We start from the raw sequence: 19,973 nt of genomic DNA, 5'->3' as shown, positions 1-19,973 counted from the left end.
CTCATCCAATCCCTGATGTTTTTGATGGGCGTGTTTGTTTTATACCTGATATGTTTAGTTTTATGATATATTGAGCTTGAATACTGTTTTTATCACTAAACCTCATGCACAAATCTGTAGTAACAACGCAAAATGTAATCAAGTGCAGTTTATAACATTTTGAGTTGTTACATTTTGCATTTATCTCGACGCAAAATGTATTAATCCAAAATCATTTTATTACATTTTGCAGTATTACATTCTGCATTGATTTCAACACAAAAAAATAACGCAAAATGTAAAAAATCCTTAAAAGTTTGCTTAACATTTTGCGTTATTACATTCTGCGTTGATTTGGACGCAAAATGTAATAACGCAAAATGCAATAATCACTGTTCGTTACATTTGGCGTTATTACATTTTGCGTTGTAACAATGCACTAACTGACAAACTTTGATGATTCTTAACCTGTTATTATTGGAAATTTCCAGATAAAAACTTGAAGATTCAGAAGTACGTCACAATGTCTTATTTGCCATACTCCAGGAACCCAAGATACAACAACTGAAAAAGTCGGATCATTCTTAATTTGTTATTGAAAACTTCCGGATATATCCTTGTGCACGTGATGCCAAAAGTAGGTCAGTGTGGCCGTATGTGTGATTGACATACTCCAGGAGTCCAATATGCAACAACTGACACAGTTTAATGATGCTAAACTTGCTTTCATTTGAAACACTCAGTAAAGCTGTGACCTTCCAAAAGTAGCCATTGGTCACAGTGATCTACTTGACGTTGACATTCCAGAAACCAAAGATTCAACAACTGACGATTTGATAATTCTAAACCTGTTATCCTATCCTTAAAATTCAAGAAGAAATTTTCGGTGATCCATTTTTTTGGGAGTTGAACTATGTTCAGACTCCCTAGGTTGTCACGCGATTTCTAGCGCAGTAATTTTACAATGAATTATATAGCGGCTGTCGTGGTGTTTCTGTGTCGCCCAATTTACTCCCCTGTGATATTCAATACAAACTCGCACCAGTCTATATAAACTCGAAGAAACTTCCGCAATAAAAATAGTCCATCTCATTTTTCTGAATTAATCTAATTTTCATAAATGATGTGAAAGCAAATAAAAAAGGATTTTATTTAACTTAATTTGAATAGCATATTTTTGTCAACTCTCTTGAGAAATGACACGTAAATTTTGATTTCAGTATGAAAAAAAAAATCCCTTCATTTATCATTCGACAATCCTCGGCTGACTCCACTACGCTCCATTACAAAAAGTGCGAGGTCATCAAAGGAGCAACAACTGGTCTAACTGGTTTGACAATGACGCGATTGTCTAAATATAGAGATGTAAACAAAGATGTAAGGTCAAAGGAACGCTAAGGTTTAACCGAACTTCTTTCAATCTGTTTCAGCAATAAAGAGACAGAACAACGTTACTTTAAAAAAAATACTATGGAAAATGTCACTGTTAGACATTTATTTGCTCTGACAAGTAAAATGATCTGTTAGACTGGAAATTTTTTGTCAGACCAGATACATGCAACTCATTTTTTACGTTGGTAAAGGGAAAAAATAATAGCATTAAAGTTTGTTGATATTCGATCTCACAATTTTAAATGACATTAATTTTACATCCTTTATTTCATGAGTTTATCAGCATTCAGTTGGTCTCGTGTACAACACCAAATCTGAACTTGAAAAATGTGTATGTACTTGCATTGCAGTATTTCCTTATAAAATGTATCATTTGATTTTATTATATAATTAAAACAGTTAAATTTAATGAATACATGCGTATGCACGGACACAATGGTATAATAATCCCAATGATCGATCTGTGAGAAAGATCGTACGTCATGATTACAGCTGGGGTTTTTTTTGTAATGGCTCGTTAAGCTATGTCTGATTTTTAATTACATTTGAATCAAATCAAAAGCACAAACTTTAAGTGTCACTCGCGTGGCGCAGTTGTTAAAAGAGTTTGCTCTAGAGATTCAAAGTAATGTGTTAATTGATCCTTACGTCACAGGTTCGAATCCTGTGGGATGCATGTGGAGATAAACTCTTTTGATGAGACCATATAAACCGAAATCCCATGTCGCAATATGACATATGCTTGCACAAAACGATCCCTCTCTACTTAATGGATTTGAGTGCCGTGTATAGGTAAAAATTTGTAGACTTACATGTAGCTAGCTCCGTCGACAAGTGGTAGTGTTTCAATATAATTGAAAAATTATCGAACGCAAAACAAACAAAATGTAAAGTGTTCAGATACTTACTTCTCTAAAGAAATTGCTTGAAATGAAATTTAAAATTAGGGAATAACAAAACTTGATGATTAAGTAATAAAGATAGATACATTTGATAAAACTGATAAGCACGGAGTTCTATAAAAATTAATTATTATGTCCGAAAAGAAACATTCATACCCAAAAGAGAATAGCAAATACTTATTTTAAACAGAGGAAGAAAATTGACAATCTAGTGTCTGGTGATGGTAACATCGAATATAAAGAGTGTTTCTTGGGACCAAATATCTTGTACACATTCTAAAGAGAGTAGGGGGCGTTTGGATTCAAATGCTTCAGAAATATAAGGGTAGTGTTTGAGTTTGAGTAAGAAATGGTACTGAAAGAAGTTTGAAACCTACCCACAAAATAGTATTTTCGAGTTTGGAATTTTTTTTGGTGGGGGTGGTTTGCATAAATCTAGAACTAAACTTAATTGTTCGTGCGCAATGAATATACAGTTTTTTTTTCAATGGATGGCACTGTAGCTCTAGTCTGTCAAAATCTTTTTTCGGACAGCTACTTTAAAAGCAGTCCCATGATCTTGGCTATTAAAATGCAATAGAAATTATTTTTAATGTTTCGTGTTGTATCTCTAACAAATCAGTTCTAGCATGAAACTGTTCCTATACTTCCCGTAAGATCTTTCAGATAACAATGTTCAACTCCCATGAGTACTTTCAGTACTTTGATTTTTATTCTATTTTCTATTTTTTTTTTGGCTGACACACACCTATGATCCATATTTAAACATACTTCAGAGATCGCCATAACCTTTGACTCAATAGAGATAAAAAGAGAGTTTATAAAATCGATTTATATAAGAATTAAATATTGAATCAACTTGAACACCTTCTTTTCCTCAGTACTAGACGTCAGTGTTTTTATACAATGTATGTATATGAAAATTTAAATTGGTGTTGTCCGGTCTTTGCCCAAATTAATGGCAATGTTTTTTTAATGCCATAAATTATTGTTGACATATCTCATAGTTATGTAAGTATTTCATCGATCCTTCTTCTTAAAACTCCACCACTCAGTCTCAGTATTGCCTGAAATAAAGGGAATAAACATGTGAAATAAAACATTTCTGATAGTTTGCCAAGAAGTTCTACTGAAATGTAACAGAATATAGTATGTCTTGAAAAGAAATGTTAAGTTTGATTCTAATATTAAACAAAGCCTGGAAATTCCCTGCATTTTTCATGTATTTTTCTCTAATAAGACTACAAATTTGCTAAGTAAACGAAAACCTATAATTAAAATGGGAAGATGGTGAATAAGAGGTTCCTGGGTTTACTGGACCTTGAGTGTCATAAATCTTTTAGCCAAAATGATATTTTTTGTTAAATGCTCGGCTGCAGTCTTTCACTTCTTGTATTTTTTTCTCAACCTGAGACATGCGTCTTAATTTCTTCCATCTTATCCACAATGGATAATATGATTAAAAAAGGAAAATAAGGATTTTTTACGTTTATTAACAAGGTGTAGTCCTATTATAGGGATACCTTTGCCAAAAATACTATTCATACATAAGAAAAAGTTTACTATGACACGAAGTGTCAAGGGGCATTAGACATACACCCTTCACCTTTTGATTATAATATATGTGGGAATGAGGAATTCATCTCTAAGTAGCCTTATTCAAATTTAGGATAAGATATTTATGAATGTCAGAACAAAACTGTTGCATTTTTGTATTTTGTAAGAAAATGACAAATATAAAAAATAATCTCAAAGTTTTTAATGGAATACTCCAAACAAAAAATTCTAAAATTTCACTACTTCCCTGCAGTTTGTAAAATAATCTTATTTTTACTAGAGATATGCAGATATTTCACCTGGGAGAGGTCAGTCCAGATTACGTTGAAAACATCACCCTTCATGTCACAAGGACCCCCAGCGTCATGAGAATACGTGTTTCTATATAACCGAATCCTCTCTATGTCGTCACTCTCCGTTATGTGCTGTACTTTGGGTTCCTTTCCCCATCCATTCCCAGGAGGAGCAATATCTGAGTAGTTCCTCAACAGTTTATACATGATGGTAATATCCATTGATAAAGATGAAACAGCAGTGTTGGATCCACCTTAAAAAATTCTTTAACTTTAACAATATCTACAACACTAAACTTATTAAACTACGTGTATTTTTTCTTCTTTTTTTAAAAATACTTTTTTATCTTCAAATTCATAAACAAGAGGCCAAAGGGCCTTGAACATCTCTTCTGAAAAAAATTCCAACGTATCACTTTTATGTATTGTCTGTATCCTTTATATTAAGATAGCACCTTGAAATTTCTAAGTAGGTTTTTATGACCTACATTTAATTAAAATACTCTGTGAACCAAAATAGAATCAGCTGAAAAAAAAGTGATGCTTCGAAGCCTTCTTAGTCTCTAAAATATTCAGATATAACAACGATACATGTATTATAAGACTCAAAACCTTTTTGGATAACATACTCCTAAACCTCAATGTACCTCAATTCAGAAAGATTGGTGAATTTTCATACATGTAAGACTTTTTTTTATTTGAGATATACTCTTCAAAAAAAGAAACGCATAGTAGGAACAATGTCCTGAAAATTTAAGATAGTTTTGACATACCTTTTATTTTTGTACGGATACGATGTATTCGAGTGAAATGAATGATTTTTTAATGCAATTGTTAACTTTACAGCTATTCTACAAGTCTCACAGACAAAAAGACCTGATTTTGCAAAATTTCCCCCAAAATTTTGATCTCAATTTTCATTTGTTGAATTCCGATGCAATTCCTTCGGGTACAAAGGGGCTATCAAAAGCGGGGGTTCTCGATATTTTGAATCTGGTTTTATCTGAAAAATGACGCTTCCTAAAATTGCTACATCTGAATGTTACGTGGCACAAAAAAGAAAATTGACGACTGGAAGCAGGGGCACAGCAATCTACAACTGCAGGAGGTTTTTATGTTACACACTGACCATATCTAACCTATAAAACATAAACCATTAACATCGAATACCCAATGTTCGCAAAAAATATGGAAGACAACCTGTGACATCAGCAGCACAGCATCACTTCCGAGGATTACGGAAATTGCATAAATGAAATGCAAGGATGTCATCTAAATCATTATCTATCCCTGAACTGCACAGATCATCTAACAAGGCCGTTTCAGTTGACTACGAATTATTGCAAGAGGATTACTCATGCCATTGTTACTACCCCACAACACCCCAAATATCGACTTCAAAGATCTCATATGAATTGAGTATGACCACAGCATCACTGTTGAATATTTTGGTTAACCTACTAGTCCAAAATGTTAATCCGAAAGCCTCTTATAAGTTTCAGAGTGCTCTTGCTTGTTAATGAAGGTTAGATAGATAACTGCCTCCAGGACGTTAAAAAAGTTGGTGGTGGTAGTGTTATGATATGGAAAATGGTATTATAAGAAAGTAAGAATGATTTGGTTCGAATTCAACGGACTTTGATGGAAAAAGAAACTCTAACCATGTTCTACCTACACATACCCATTCAATTTTGCAGCATCCTAGAGCCGTATTGCAATCTCACAATACACAGCCACATATATATGGCTCGTTTGACATACCTATTCTTGCAAAGAAACAACAACCTGTTTCAGTCACAGTCATTTTAATCGCTAGATTTTATCCAAATAAAGCAGCATTGGACAAAATGGATTGACATGATTTGCCAAAGACAATTGCATCTCCAGACTCTGCAACAGCTGACTGAACTTCTACATTTGGAGTGGGAGAGTATTTCTATACAGTTTTTACTACACATATTTGCTTCCATTAGAGTCGTTTGTGGCTATCATTTATGTCTGCGGGGGGCATACCAGATATTGATCTTTAATGGTCTTAAACTGACTATGATTTTAAAATTGTTGAGTAATTATAACATTTAGATAGTATTCCTGTTGCTTACCACATTTTTGTTTTATCAATGCATCATTTTACTAAGTAATATTTATGTTCAATGTGTCACTAAAATTCTATGATGCGTTTCTTTTTTTGAAGAGTATACTTCGAGAATGCCAAGCAATTCCAAAATTAGGTCGATTGAAAAACAATTTAGTTGACACATTCAGAGATCACAAGATGCATTAACTGAAGATGATTGGTGATTTCTTGCCAATAAGTTTCTGAAATATTTAAATATTGCAATAAATGTTCAAATTATGTCACAGAAACCTACTTTTCAACGCACATCCTTTGAAAACCAAGATGCATCAACTGACAAAGTTTGATTTTTCTTTACCATTTAGGACCTAGGATATTTAACTCATTTCCCCGTTTTAGTGCCTTTCGACGCCCACCCATGATAAGTGAGCTAGCGTTTCTCGATGTGTATACAGGATTTCCGCAGAAGCACCTTTCGATGTCTCCTTACTTTATTAATTTAACACTTTATGAAAACAAAACTATGACGTCGACAACATTGTGGTAGGTTTCAAATTGAAGCGATATTATTGGACTATAAAAATAAGGTACCTGTATGTGCAATGTCATTAATTCACTAATACAAAATTTGTCTGTTAAAAATGGCGGATTATGAACAATGTACGGTGAGATTATTTGTATTCATGCAACGATTTAGATCAACTTTTTAGGTTTTAGAATATTGAATCGAATACATATATACTTATCAATACTTATAAGGAGAACATGGTCTGACGATTGTTGGGAAAAAAACATATTTCTTAATACAAAATCATATTACTCTTAATACCTTTATATTAATTTCCTTTAAGAGAAGGCTGGTTCCAGTAACAATCTATTTTGACAGACAAACTAAGACAAAGAAAGCAGATCTTTATTTCTTTCTGCCCAATTCTAAGGAGATATAGATTAGGACGTGTTTGATCAGAGATGCCCCAACAGCTAACACCTACAAAACTCTTTTAACTAATCATTAACTTGGTGCAGGTCCACTCATTACTTACTGCTTTGTAAATAAACCGTGCACAATAGAAAAGGCATATCTATATCAATTTGTTGAAAACAAAGATTTTTCTTATCTTTTTATTTGTTTCAAAGCTTTGTATCATGAAAAACAAACTAGAGAAAATTATATAACGTACCTTTTATAGGAAACAAAAGCTGTAGTTGAGATGGCTGAAATCGAAACTTTCCTGTTCTCATTTCGGTTTCATTATCTTTCAGCATTTTCTCTAATTCATCTTGAGGAAAATATTTATCAAAACAGAATCGCACAGCAACAATTCCAACTTTTAATAACTTCATGATCCTCTCGTAATTTATACTGGAGTTATCTGCTAAGAAACAACAAGTTAAAACAAAGTTCTTTTTTTATTATTATTTTTCATCCACAAAAATCCATGAATACTTTCCAAAGATATTATAAGTATAAATCTCACCGTGTTCTTAAACCAAAGCGCTACTATGATTGAGCATTTAATTAAATTTAATATTTAATAAAGTTTGTCAAATTTGAGATACCGCTGACAGACGGTCTGATTAATGCAGCACTATCACCATTCTCTGACGTTGAAAAACCTTCAGATCCACTTGCAACTTTAGATAGCTTGGATTCCTTCTTAGAAACCTTTAATGTGAACATATTGGGACTATTTAAAGGCCTGGATGTATGTACCACGGATAAATAATGATTAAATGAAGATTTCAAATATTTTGTATTGAATCATGGAAAACCATTAAAAAATCTCGCAGCACAGACCGAGGGAGGTACATCATTTCACAGAGTGTTTTCAGTTCAATATGTCTGGATATTTATATATTGTCAAACACTACAGAGCTTATCTTAACAAGTGATACGTTTTTAATACAACTAAGTCCCAAACTAACTACGAATCTATTAATATGCATCTTTAGATGCACCATTAATGTTCTTTTTGTCTAGGAAGGGAATGACAAATTTTGTTTACTTAAATCATTTTTGAAATGTGGATTAAGCACCCGAAGCAAGTTTAATTTGATAGCATACATCCCTAGATGCTAACAGACACTGGGAATTGCAGCAGATTGAAGCTGCTCGAAAAACCATAAAGCTGTTCACTTGTAATGAACAAAGAGGTCAGATCTAGAATCCAAAGGAAACTGAATTGCATGCCAAATGCAAACATTTAGTTCCGAAAATGCCTGGAGTTACTACACACTTCATGATGTTACATGTACTTTAGAATAAAACAGATACTAGAATCGGATAGATCGGTAAAATTCAGCATCTGAAGCAAATTCTCTAGTGTACATACTAAGATGTATTATCCCACAAGTTTGGTCAATCTTTGGTTTTTAGACTTCAATCTGTTGTTAATTTTACACTCAAATCAAGAATTTGAAGCAATCTGAAGCAAGTCCAGTGGTGTGCAGCTTAAGATGCATCATCCATGCACGAATTGTCAACATAGGGCATAAACTAGTTAGTTAAGAATGGTCCTGCTTCAAAAACTGTAAATTGACCACTCATCAATAAAAAAAAAATTACAATATGCTTCAAAATTAGGTCTGGCCGTATTATTCCTAAAATAATTCATCCTTGCAAGTTTGTCAATATAGGCCTAGGCCTTGTAGTTTTGTGGAAATCATAATTGCTATAAAATTAATCTGCAACAAAATAAAAGAAAATTTAACTAGATATCATTGAGATGGTGACCATCTCGAAGGGCCCCGCGTTCAACAATGAACATGAAAATGTAAGGTTAAAACAATGTGAGCTGCATGTTGGACATCGGAAAATTTTATTGAAAATTTGTAATCAACTAATTTAATGACAGAAAGATAAATTATTTATAAACTTCTGTTGTTTTTTTTTTATTAGCTGAGATTGAAGCAAAATTGAATTATTGTTGTCCTGTATAATAATGATTTCTTATATAAAACTGTATATTCGGCTGAACAGAAATATTTCTTCTGAAACATTTTAAAACTTTTTTGGGCTTATTGATCATAAAAGTTTAAATTACATAAAACTTGATCATAATAGCACATTTTACCATAAAAATAAAATTCTCAAAGATACAGCTCATATTGCTTTAAGTTTGAAAGGTTTATTTTGAAGAGGAACTTTTGTGTACTACAGTGAAAGTAATTTAGTACGACCTCACAGATACTGCGATTTTACAGATATATATATATATATATATATATATATATATATATATATATATATATATATATATATATATATATATATATGTTTATATCTAAGTTATCTTGTATCCTCAGTTATATAAATTTACTGGAATTAAGGGGAAAAATTATGCACCAAATAAAGATTTTAAACATAGAGGCTAATTAGACCATGACCTAGAAATTTGACCAATGAAAGTCACTGCACATCCATTGACCAGTGGTACTCTGTGAGTGAAATATGAGCCAGATTGGGCCAAGGAGAGAGAAAATATGCTCCAAACAAAGATTTTTCATACAAGTCTTCTTTGACCTTGACCTTTGATCTAGAAACATGGTTCAAGGTCACTGCACACCGGTTACCCAAAGGCACTGTGTGGGTGAAGTATGAGCCAGATTGGGCCAAGGAGAGAAAAGATATGCTCCGGACCAGGACTTTTCACACAAGTCTGCTATGACCTTGACCTTTGAACCAGAAATATGGTTCAAGGTCACTGCATACCGGTTACCCAAAGGCACTGTGTGGGTGAAGTATGAGGCAGATTGGGCCAGGAGAGGGAAGATATGCTCCGGACAAGGATTTTTCACACAAGTCTGCTATGACCTTGACCTTTGAACCAAAAACATGGTTCAAGGTCACTGCACACTTGTTACCCAAAAGCACTCTGTGTGTGAAGTATGAGCCAGATTGGGCCAAGGAGAGGGAAGATATGCTCTGGACAAGGATTTTTCATGCAAGTCTGCTTTGACCTTGACCTTTGACCTAGAAACATGGTTACCCAAGGGCACTCTGTTGGTGAAGTATGAACCAGATTTGGCGAAGGAGAGAGAAAATATGCTCCAGACAATGATTTTTCATACAAGTCTGCTATGACCTTGACCTTTGACCTAGAAACATGTTTCAAGGTCACTGCACACCGGTTACCTAAGGGCACTCTTTGGGTGAAGTATGAGCCATATTGGGCCAAAGGGAGAGAAGATATGCTCCGGACAAGATATCTCGGACGGACTGACGGACGGACAGCTGAACGGACAGACGGACAGACTGATCACTATAGGGCGCCCGCCGAGCGGGGCCCTAATTATTCTGTGGCTGAAAATACAACATTTCACACGGGGACTGATACAATTGTCTCTACTAGAAGCAACTGGATTCAATTTAGGGTAGACATCTAATTAAAAATTTAAAACTAGGTAAAACCGGTCAGCAGGGGATGCTCACTCCTCCATGGCACCTGATCCCACCTCTGATGTTTCGGAGGTCCGTGTTTGCTCTGCTCTTATTTTGTATATTTGTTTAATGGACGTTGAGATTGAATACTGTTCGTTATTTCCATATCCTTATTGCATACGCCTATGGATTCTTTTTTTGTCAGTACTTTTACTATTTAATAACACATCATCTGGTATTCATTCACAGCTGCAAACCTTTAGATACAGTTTTTTTAATACAAATTTCAAGTTAAATTTAGCAATTAAAATGATAGAAGAGTTACCTTTGTCCAATATTTTATGATATCTTCTGTGATGATACGGTGCTTTTTTTTCGCCGGACAGGATGGACACAGAAAAGTTTCTTTGATAAACTTAGATTCACTTATGGCAGCACTTTCTCTGCTGTCACAAAACCCAGTAGATTTGCATTTGAATGCAATCTGGAAATCCGAGTCTTTTTGGAATGTGTTCATAAGGTTGTGTAATATACGCTCAATGTTTTCTCTAATCTGGTGACAGGTTAAAACATCAACTTCTCCCTCCACAACAAACACCTGTACCTGAATTTCTGTTTGAGTCATTCCAAGCATGATGTTATGTTGCTGGTCATGAAACATGAAAATAGCGGCAGTTTGGTAAATGCATCCTCTTTCTTCATCTGTAAAAATCTCCCAAGGAATCTGCATGCATGTAGCTACAAGGCGATGGAAAATTTCCACAGGAAGAACATCAAACGTGTAGCAAATGATGGAGGAGGCAGGGTATGATGTAAAGCAGTCTGCTGGAAATTGCATCTTGTTCACACAGGGGACATACCATATTTTTTCTCTCATTTTAGATATGAGTCCTAGCTTTTCCATGTACACCATGATGTTTTCTTTATGTTCGATGTAACCATTGTTGTTCATTCTCCATATAGCACAAAGCAGTGTTTCATCTAACTCCCCAGTTTCATTGAATTTGTCCCATTCTGATGCAAATTCAAATAAATCTTCTTTTGCATGGTTTTTATCTGTAATGACATTTTTAAATGCATCTGCAAACCATTGAACATCGAGAATAATAGCTTCATTGAGGAATTGTTGATTGAAGTGTATAAGTTCTCTGATGTCATGGAAGAACTGCAGCATGGCACCTATATCTTCAATAGTACAGAGCTTTATTCCCTCTGGCAGTGTTTCATTGAAAGACTGAAGTTCACTCCTACTCAAAATCTTGCGAATTTTCTTTTCCTGAAAGAATGTTTCAAACATAGCCCATGACTGTGGAAGCTCTTCACCCCAGTGATCCAGCTTGCACACGACATTAGCAATGGACAGCTTAAGTTTTTCAATGCTTTCATTGTCATGGAATCCAACCGCAAATCGACGTTTCACATCAATATGTTTTTGCAGAGACTTCTTCTTCATGTCAAGAGTCTTCCAAACTTCTCGGAAAAACAATTCTTTCTCCTAACGAAAACAAATTCCTTATTTTATCTTATGCTAACAAATTAGTCATAGTTAAATAATAATGTTCATAATCATACATTGATTGTAAATGTTTTGTTCCAACAGAGTTTACGAAACACATGTATGTCTCTAAATATTATAATAAATATTTACAGATCAGAAAAACAATGACAAAGTAAAATATTTTTGTAAACAATGAATAACAGTTTTGAAAAATGATACCTTTTCTGTTTTGTTCTCACTATGTGTACCAACCAGGATGACGGGAGCCTTATCACTGCCATATTGATGAATGGACTTCATCCAGAATTCTAGATAATCTGAAAAACGAAGACACATTCAGTTGTAAGAGTTTTCTTTAAGATAGATTGCAGGAAATGATGAAATGAGAAACTCTATATGTCAGAGCCATGTACAAGGCGGTGCATAGATGAAACAAACTTATTGCCTTCGCAAAGCTGCACAGAAAGACAAACAAAATAAAAAATAATTCTCATTTACAATAAAAGTTTCAAAATTCAATGGGACAGATAGGTTCTGAAAATATGGAAAATTTAATTATTTCCTTTTTAATATGTCAATAACATTTATCAATGCATACCATTTCATCTAATGCGGTGGTGCTTGAAAAAACGATTTTCGGGGCCATAGTGTAATAATTGAATATTACCTCTGTGTGTCCATCCCCCATAAACGGAGCCTTCCTGACAACACACTTCTTCTCCAACCTTATCATCAAACTTCTTCTCCATATTCAGCACCAGAATGAAAAACGCCCGCGGACTCAAAAAAATCTGGTGTGAGGCATAATATGAACACTGTCCTGCAAAGTCAGTCATGGTTATTTTTTTATCAGGATCTTCTGAAATATCTTCTGCACCTATCTGTAAATTTCCAGAAATATCTGGACTATGACGAATATCTTTTCTCTCCGTCATAACTTCTGCTACTTTTTCTGGTGATGTGGGCCCCTGTGGTTCATGGGATGAGGTAGGGTTAATGTCGATATCATCATGTGATATCCGTCCACTGCTTGATGCTTCAGTCGTACTGCCCTCTTCTTCAACTGGTTTCATCTTTTCCTGCGTTTCCTCATCATCGGCTGCATTTTCTGAATGAGATTCAGGAACACTCTGATTCATATCTTTTTTATCAAGTCGAAGTTTAAAGTGTTGCTGTTGGAGTGAAGAATTTGCTGTAAATAAAAATGAATACAAATTTAACACTGTCTCCCTTTGTTGTCCCTGTACTTTATGAAAATAGACTTTTATTCTACGTTATATAAATCCGCAAGTCACGAAATAAAATCTCAAGGTACTGAGAGTATCGAGCTCACAAAATGATATCCCCAGGCAGCTTCCATATGAGTATGATGGTGAAGTCTTTGTTTTACTATTGAAAAACCAAATATCTGTCCAATCTTAACATCAAGAATGCAGTACGGAATGACAGTATGTAGTAAATATTATGTGAAAGTGTCATTTAACTTTATTAAGTTGTACAGGTTGAGTTGCAAATACGAGATGGGTACCACCAATATAACGGTAGTGTCTATATTTTGCATTAGGAAACCAGAAACGTGTCCATACAGAGAGTAAAATAGAAAATTTTAAATTTCTCTATTTAACAAAGATTCTGTGAAAATTTCATGCATTTTATTAAGTAGTAACAATTTTATTCAGTGGTTAATGGTAATGAAGAGTTATAAGAGTAATATGAGTAATACCCCAAAACATAATAAACGGACAGATGGTAGGATGGATAGGAGTACAACCTCAACGCTCTTACACACCCTACTTTCTAAGCAGACAAGTAAGGGCAGAGGGCAGAGGGCGGAGGTGGTGCTTCCACATACGTTCCAGCTTTTCTTGCCCTGTGGTTCTTGTGAAGATTTTTTAATGACCCCACCCTATTTTTGTGTTTTCTTGATTATATTATCCCTTTGTGAGGGGACTTGGCCCGTCATTTTAATAATTGAAATTCCTCTTCATCCAAAGATGCTTTGTACCAAGTTTGGTTAAAATTGGCCGAGTCGCTCTTGAGGAGAAGTCGAAAATGATAAAAGTTTACAGATGGATGGACAGATAGACGGACGATGGACAAAATGTGATCAGAAAAGCTCATTTGAGCCTTCAACTCAGGTAGGCTAAAATACCTTGGATGCTCTCTGTCACATCAAACAAATCTGTGTGGATATCGACTCCTCTAGTTGACCTGATATTTTTCTTTATTTTCTCCAAGTCAATACCCTTCAGTCTCTCTAACAGTGTTGTTTTCCCACTACCGGCACACCCTATTATCATCCCAGAGGCGTGGTACATGGTTGTCTTCCCTTTCTTTAAATTCTCAATGAAATTCGTCACTGATTTGTCTCCCCTTAGGATTATCTGCATTGGTATTCCTACTATAATGACAAAACACTAATATTACAAAGCTGTGAAGGAGTCAAACAAATGATTATAAACAATCATAACAAGAGGCACGGGGGCCACATCGCTCACCTGCGTAAATCGGCTAGGAATAAGCAAAAATCAGATCAGAACTGAAAAGTTCACTAAAGGGAGGTGGGGGACTTGAATTTTGATACCACTAAAGATTGCCTTCATATTAATACAGTATATGACTGTGCTGTTCTTGATAAAAAGATTTTTTAAAAAACATTTTCTTCCTATATATAACTTCATAATAATTTGAATTTGATTCCCCATTGTTTCCCTCCCTACCCCAAAGGGCCATGATTTGAATAAATTTAAATCTTCAATACATGAGGATGCATACATGTCAATATGACTAAACATAGCTTTTCTGTTCTTGGGATTTTTTCCTTTATTTCTCTATGTAAAACTATTACCCCATTCATACGACATGATTTGCATACCTCAGTATATTTTACTCATATCATGTAAATTTACTCACATGTGCAATTTTTGTCATATGAACTGATTTGCTCACATGTAAATTCTGCACAGTTGAGTAAATTTACACCTGGTCAGGACTAGGTGCAAATTAACTTTTGCACACATGTTGTAGAGAATTATTAGTTCATATGTGTAAATTTTGTCGTATGAACACGCAGCAAATTTACTTATGTATTTTGTTTTTTTTATTGCATAAATCTCCATTTTGAGTGTTGTTTCGGTTGTTTATGCATTGTAGTGTGTGTAATATCAGTCTGTTAGCATGGCGGCCAGGTAGCAAAACATAACAAACTGCATATTTTATGGTCATCTTTGCTGTACTTCAAGGATAGCTGAAAGTAGTGGAGTTTCGATTATCGCCGACATCGCCGAATCTATCGCTGAAACCCAACCGATTTCGATTAATCGGATCGAAATTTGAGATCGATTAATTGGTAAAACCCGTAAACATACAAGTTTACAAAGAACGAACTGTTGTTGACACGAATAGTCGAATACACTACGTACATTGGCATAGATGGCGGCGCCCTGTGTCGCACACAACGAGGATGACCAGCGAGAAATACTTCCCTACCCCGGCACTAAATCGAAGTCGAAGGTATGGAAATATTTTGGATTTTAGAGAAAGGCAGCCGGTCGGCCGACGAAACAAAACTTAGACTTGTCAAGGGCCATTTGCAAACTCTGCAGGTGAATGTACACCAATAAAGGTATTATATCGACTTTACGCTCTGTCGTCCTTGGTAAGAAGTTTGGGAAAACGCTATACACGTTACTGGTCCTCCAGTAATTATCGGACAGAAATCTTGCGTTTTTCAGAATTTCTAAGCAGTGTTGTACAATTAAATTTTAAAATTTATATTTCGCCAGAGGTTAACTCAAGAGCAAAACAAATATATTAAAATATTTTATGATTTTTGCTTGAAAAATTGTTTAAAGATCACTAGAAAACATACCGAAATTCATTCAAATTTTGAAAAGCGGACCGGTAATTATCGGACACCTGGTTTTTACAGGAAAAAAGATGACATTTGAGAGGTTAAAAATTGATTTACAAACACTACTGTCAATATCCTAGGTAATGATGCCAATTTCTTGATCCAGTGTGAATTTCTTTCTTCATATTTTGCGAGTCATTACCATGCCCCTTTCCCCGGGTGAAAACGACACTTCATTGAGCGAGTAACAAAAACCCCATACATTTATATTGTGTCCGATAACTGCTGGTGTCCGATAATTACTGGAGGATCAGTACCATTGATAGCAGTGACCCACATGTACACAAATTACAAAGAGAAGAGGGATGAAATCTGACTCAGTCCTGCTAGAAAAGACTCTACACCAATGTTTAGAAAATGTATCAAAAGCTATTAAAGATACTATCATAAACAATTTGTTATGAACCTGCCAGTTGGCAATTTTTTTTACATTAAAATTAAAAGAAAATGCTGAAAATCTTTACTTGGAAGCTCAAATTTTACTTCCTTCCAAGTTCCACAATATTATGACCTTGCTCTTTCTATTCAGGGAACACGTCCAACTTCATGGCTCATATTAAAACGGAACATGGAGATGTATTAGAGTCGTCCGGTTCGAGTGACGCAGCTAGTGCTAAAGCAACGAACGACTTCACTGACATACTTTGCAAATGCTGGTCCTAGTAGTTAGTACTAGTTACTAGTTAGTAGTTACCTTGTTATTGTAATTGCCAAATTTCATGTTAATAAGTTGTCAGTTACATTGAATAGTAAAAAAATAAACATTTTATAGTCATATATCCTTTATTTCACATATGTTTCAAAATAAATATGGAAACCGATTAATTCAATTAATCACTAAAATCGGACTCCGATTATTAACCGATAATCAGTTTCAGATTTTTTTCCGATTATACAACACTAGCTGAAAGTAAATTGAGTTTTGATAAGGGTAATGTTTTAAAGTCTTTAAAGGATATACAGGGTTGCACTAGCATATAGTTCTTTCCAAAAATGGCCTTTTCAACTCTGAAAACAAGGATCCACAGTATATCTCCAGTGTCCTCTGAGGTAAATTTGAATTTGCAAAAATGCGCGCATCTTGCACCCTTTCTTGCAAACCTATGTTTATGCCTCTAAATTATAAAAATATAACTGTGGTCTCGCAAACATGTCCTCCAGGATGAACTTGTTAAGTAGTCCCCTTACAATTCAAGTAGTCTTCATGGGAAATGCTCTGGAGCTGTGTTAGGAATAGGCATTAAATCAATCGCCCGGGCCCCATTACATATTGACTGTCTTCTACCTTTCTTTGTTTTTAAACCAAGGCAAGCTACTGACATATAAATTGATGCTACAGGAATTTCAACAACCCTGTTGAAAATAAGCATTTTTAAGCATTCTCGATCTTGGCAGCCGATCCCACCATGAATTTCTAGGGGATTTGTGTTTATTTCCTATTCATATTTGTTTTGTTTGAAATTTTTTTAAAAACCGATTGCCCATTTTCTTTTCCAGGAAATTGCATATAATATAATAATGCTTTCAAGCAGATACTTCATAATGACCTTGCAAACTTGATGTACTGTAGATTTCCAAACACCAATAAGATTTTCGAGTCGTACTTTATTCTGCTGAAGACGCCAACCAGTATATGGCAACAGCCATCTTTTTTTAAAACACCAAACGGCTCTTCTATAGTCTTTAGGACCAAGGCCACAGAATTTTGAATTTTAAACAATGATTTTAATTAATTTTCCTTTTTTCATGAGTAAATTTTTCCTAAAAGTTATTAAGTTCGCTTTTTCCGTACCAAAAAATAAATGGATTGGATTTCCCCCTTCTTTCTTTGAGGAACACTCAAAAGTTAGTCCTATACCCAAATAGTAAGAAAAAAAACCTTTTCTATAAAAGTTCACAATTCTGAATCTGTGGATCATCCTATTTTATATGAAAATATAAGGATTAACTTACAGTACATAAATCTTGTCTGAACGCATAGCAAATTAACTTTTACTTACGTGTGTATATTTGTAAACTCATAATTATGTAAATTTGCACATATAAGCAAATTTTCGTCGTATGAATGGGGTGTATGATCCACCATTGTAGCCCCACCCTACCCATGGGGGGTTATGATTTGAACAAATTTAATTCTACACTACCCGAAAATGCTTCCATATAAATACTAGTATTACTTATCATGGATTTGCTATTCTTGAGAAGATTTTTTTATATTTCAATGTAAAACTTGGATCCCCCATTGTGGCCCACCCTATCCCCGGGGGTTATGATTTGAACAAACTAGAATCTACACTACCTGAGGATGATTCCACATAAATATCACTAATCATGGCTTTGAAGTACTTGAAAAGACGATTTTAAAAGATTTCCCTATCTAGTCCTATGTAGAACTATGATCAGCCATTTTGCCTCCCCCTCAACCCCCAGGGGTCATGATTTGAACAAACTTGAATCTTCACTACCTGAGGATGATTTCACATAAGTTTCATCTTTCCTGGCCCAGTAGTTCTTGCGAAGAAGATTTTAAAAGATTTTTCCTATATATTCCTATGTAAAACTTTAATCAGCCATTGTGGCCCCACCCTACCCCCAGGGGCCATGATTTGAACAAATTTGAATGTACACTACCTGAGGATGATTTTACATGAATTTCATCTTTCCTGGCCCAGTGGTTCTTGAGAAGAAGATTTTTGAAAAATGCCATTAATTTTTCACTAATTCATAATTATCTCCCTTCGGAAAAGGGCTTGGCCCTTAATTTGAACAAACTTGAATTCCCTTCACCTAAGTATACTCTGTGGCAAGTTTGGTTGAAATTGGCCCAGTGGTTCTTGAGAAGAAGATAAAATGTGAAAAGTTTACGCTGACGCCCACGACGACAACGACGACGAGAGACAAGGGACAAATTTTGATCGGAAAAGCTCACTCGAGCCTTCAGCTCAGGTGAGCTAAAAATAGTTTTCCTATTCTCGAGAATTTTCAGTGATTTATTTTTGCCTTATCAGTATGTCAATTAAAAATAAAATAAAAAAGACAGATGAGCATTTTTATCTTAGATTAGAGTACTGTAGACGTACTTTTTTCGAGGGGTCATAATTACGTGGAATCTAAGTTTTTGTTTAATCCGCGAGTAGAAAATAATACGCGGATTTCTTAGATTGTCGCTGTATGCATTATATTTACATAAAGTACGCTTGGACAAATTTCCGCTGAAAACTTGTGACCGCGTACATAGCATTAATTAATACATTGTACCAAGCAGAAAAATGTACTTCTACAGGACCTTTACTGTTAAACAAGAGGCCCAGGGGCCTTGAATCGCTCTTCTGATAAATTGTACAACCTATCACTTCTATTTGAAGCCTCTAACCCTAAGTATCCTAAGACCCAAGTTGCATCAACTGACAAAGTTTGATGATTCTTAGCCAATTAGTACTGAAGATATTTTAATAAAGCTATTAAAAAAACCATAAGTAGGTCACAGTGACCTACTTTAAGATTGAAGTTTTCTGAGAACTCAAGATGCATTAATAGACAAAGATTGAACATTCTAAGCCAATAAGTATTTGAGATATTCAAAAGTAGGTCACCTTGACCTACTTTTTGGTCTACATTCTTGGAAAACCCAAAATGCATCAACTGACAACGTTTGATTATTCTAAGCCAATAAGTACTCGAGATACTTAAATGTAGCCATAAAAAGTCAAAAATAGGTCACTGTGACCTAATTTCTAGTAGACGATTTTCGAAATCCAAGATACATCAACTGACAAAGTTTATTGATTCTTAGCCAGTAAGTACATAAGATATTCATATGTAGGTTACCATGACCTACTTTGTAGTAAACATTCTCCAAAAACCAAAGATGTCCCAACTGACAAAGTTTAACAATTCTAGGTCAACCAGTACTGGCGATATGAAAATATAGCCATAAAATGTCAAAAGTAGGTCAAGGCAAAGTAATTTTTGGTTTGCATT

The 19,973-nt window shown here is 34.7% G+C and overlaps 1 protein-coding gene across 1 annotated transcript in view; it reads right to left on the bottom strand.

The window, feature by feature from the left end:
• Positions 1-3,015: 3,015 nt before the first annotated feature.
• Positions 3,016-19,973, bottom strand: part of LOC134271596 (uncharacterized) — a 33,044-nt gene continuing 16,086 nt past the window's right edge. Inside the window, exons 4-11 of the mRNA XM_062753834.1 lie at positions 14,232-14,480; positions 12,747-13,271; positions 12,299-12,396; positions 10,907-12,076; positions 7,761-7,866; positions 7,382-7,576; positions 4,130-4,377; positions 3,016-3,340 (exon numbers count right to left, since the gene is read on the bottom strand). Coding sequence (XP_062609818.1) covers positions 3,281-3,340; positions 4,130-4,377; positions 7,382-7,576; positions 7,761-7,866; positions 10,907-12,076; positions 12,299-12,396; positions 12,747-13,271; positions 14,232-14,480 — 2,651 coding nt within the window. The 3' untranslated portion in view covers positions 3,016-3,280. The remainder of the gene's footprint in view (positions 3,341-4,129; positions 4,378-7,381; positions 7,577-7,760; positions 7,867-10,906; positions 12,077-12,298; positions 12,397-12,746; positions 13,272-14,231; positions 14,481-19,973) is intronic.

This window comes from Saccostrea cucullata, unplaced genomic scaffold (genome assembly GCF_032062105.1).
Source record: "Saccostrea cucullata isolate Sc308-1 unplaced genomic scaffold, CSIRO_AGI_Scuc_v1 ctg1562, whole genome shotgun sequence".
Lineage (NCBI taxonomy): Eukaryota > Metazoa > Mollusca > Bivalvia > Ostreida > Ostreidae > Saccostrea > Saccostrea cuccullata.
The sequence above is the reverse complement of the archived record's forward strand: the minus strand, read 5'-3'. Positions and strand labels throughout refer to the sequence as shown.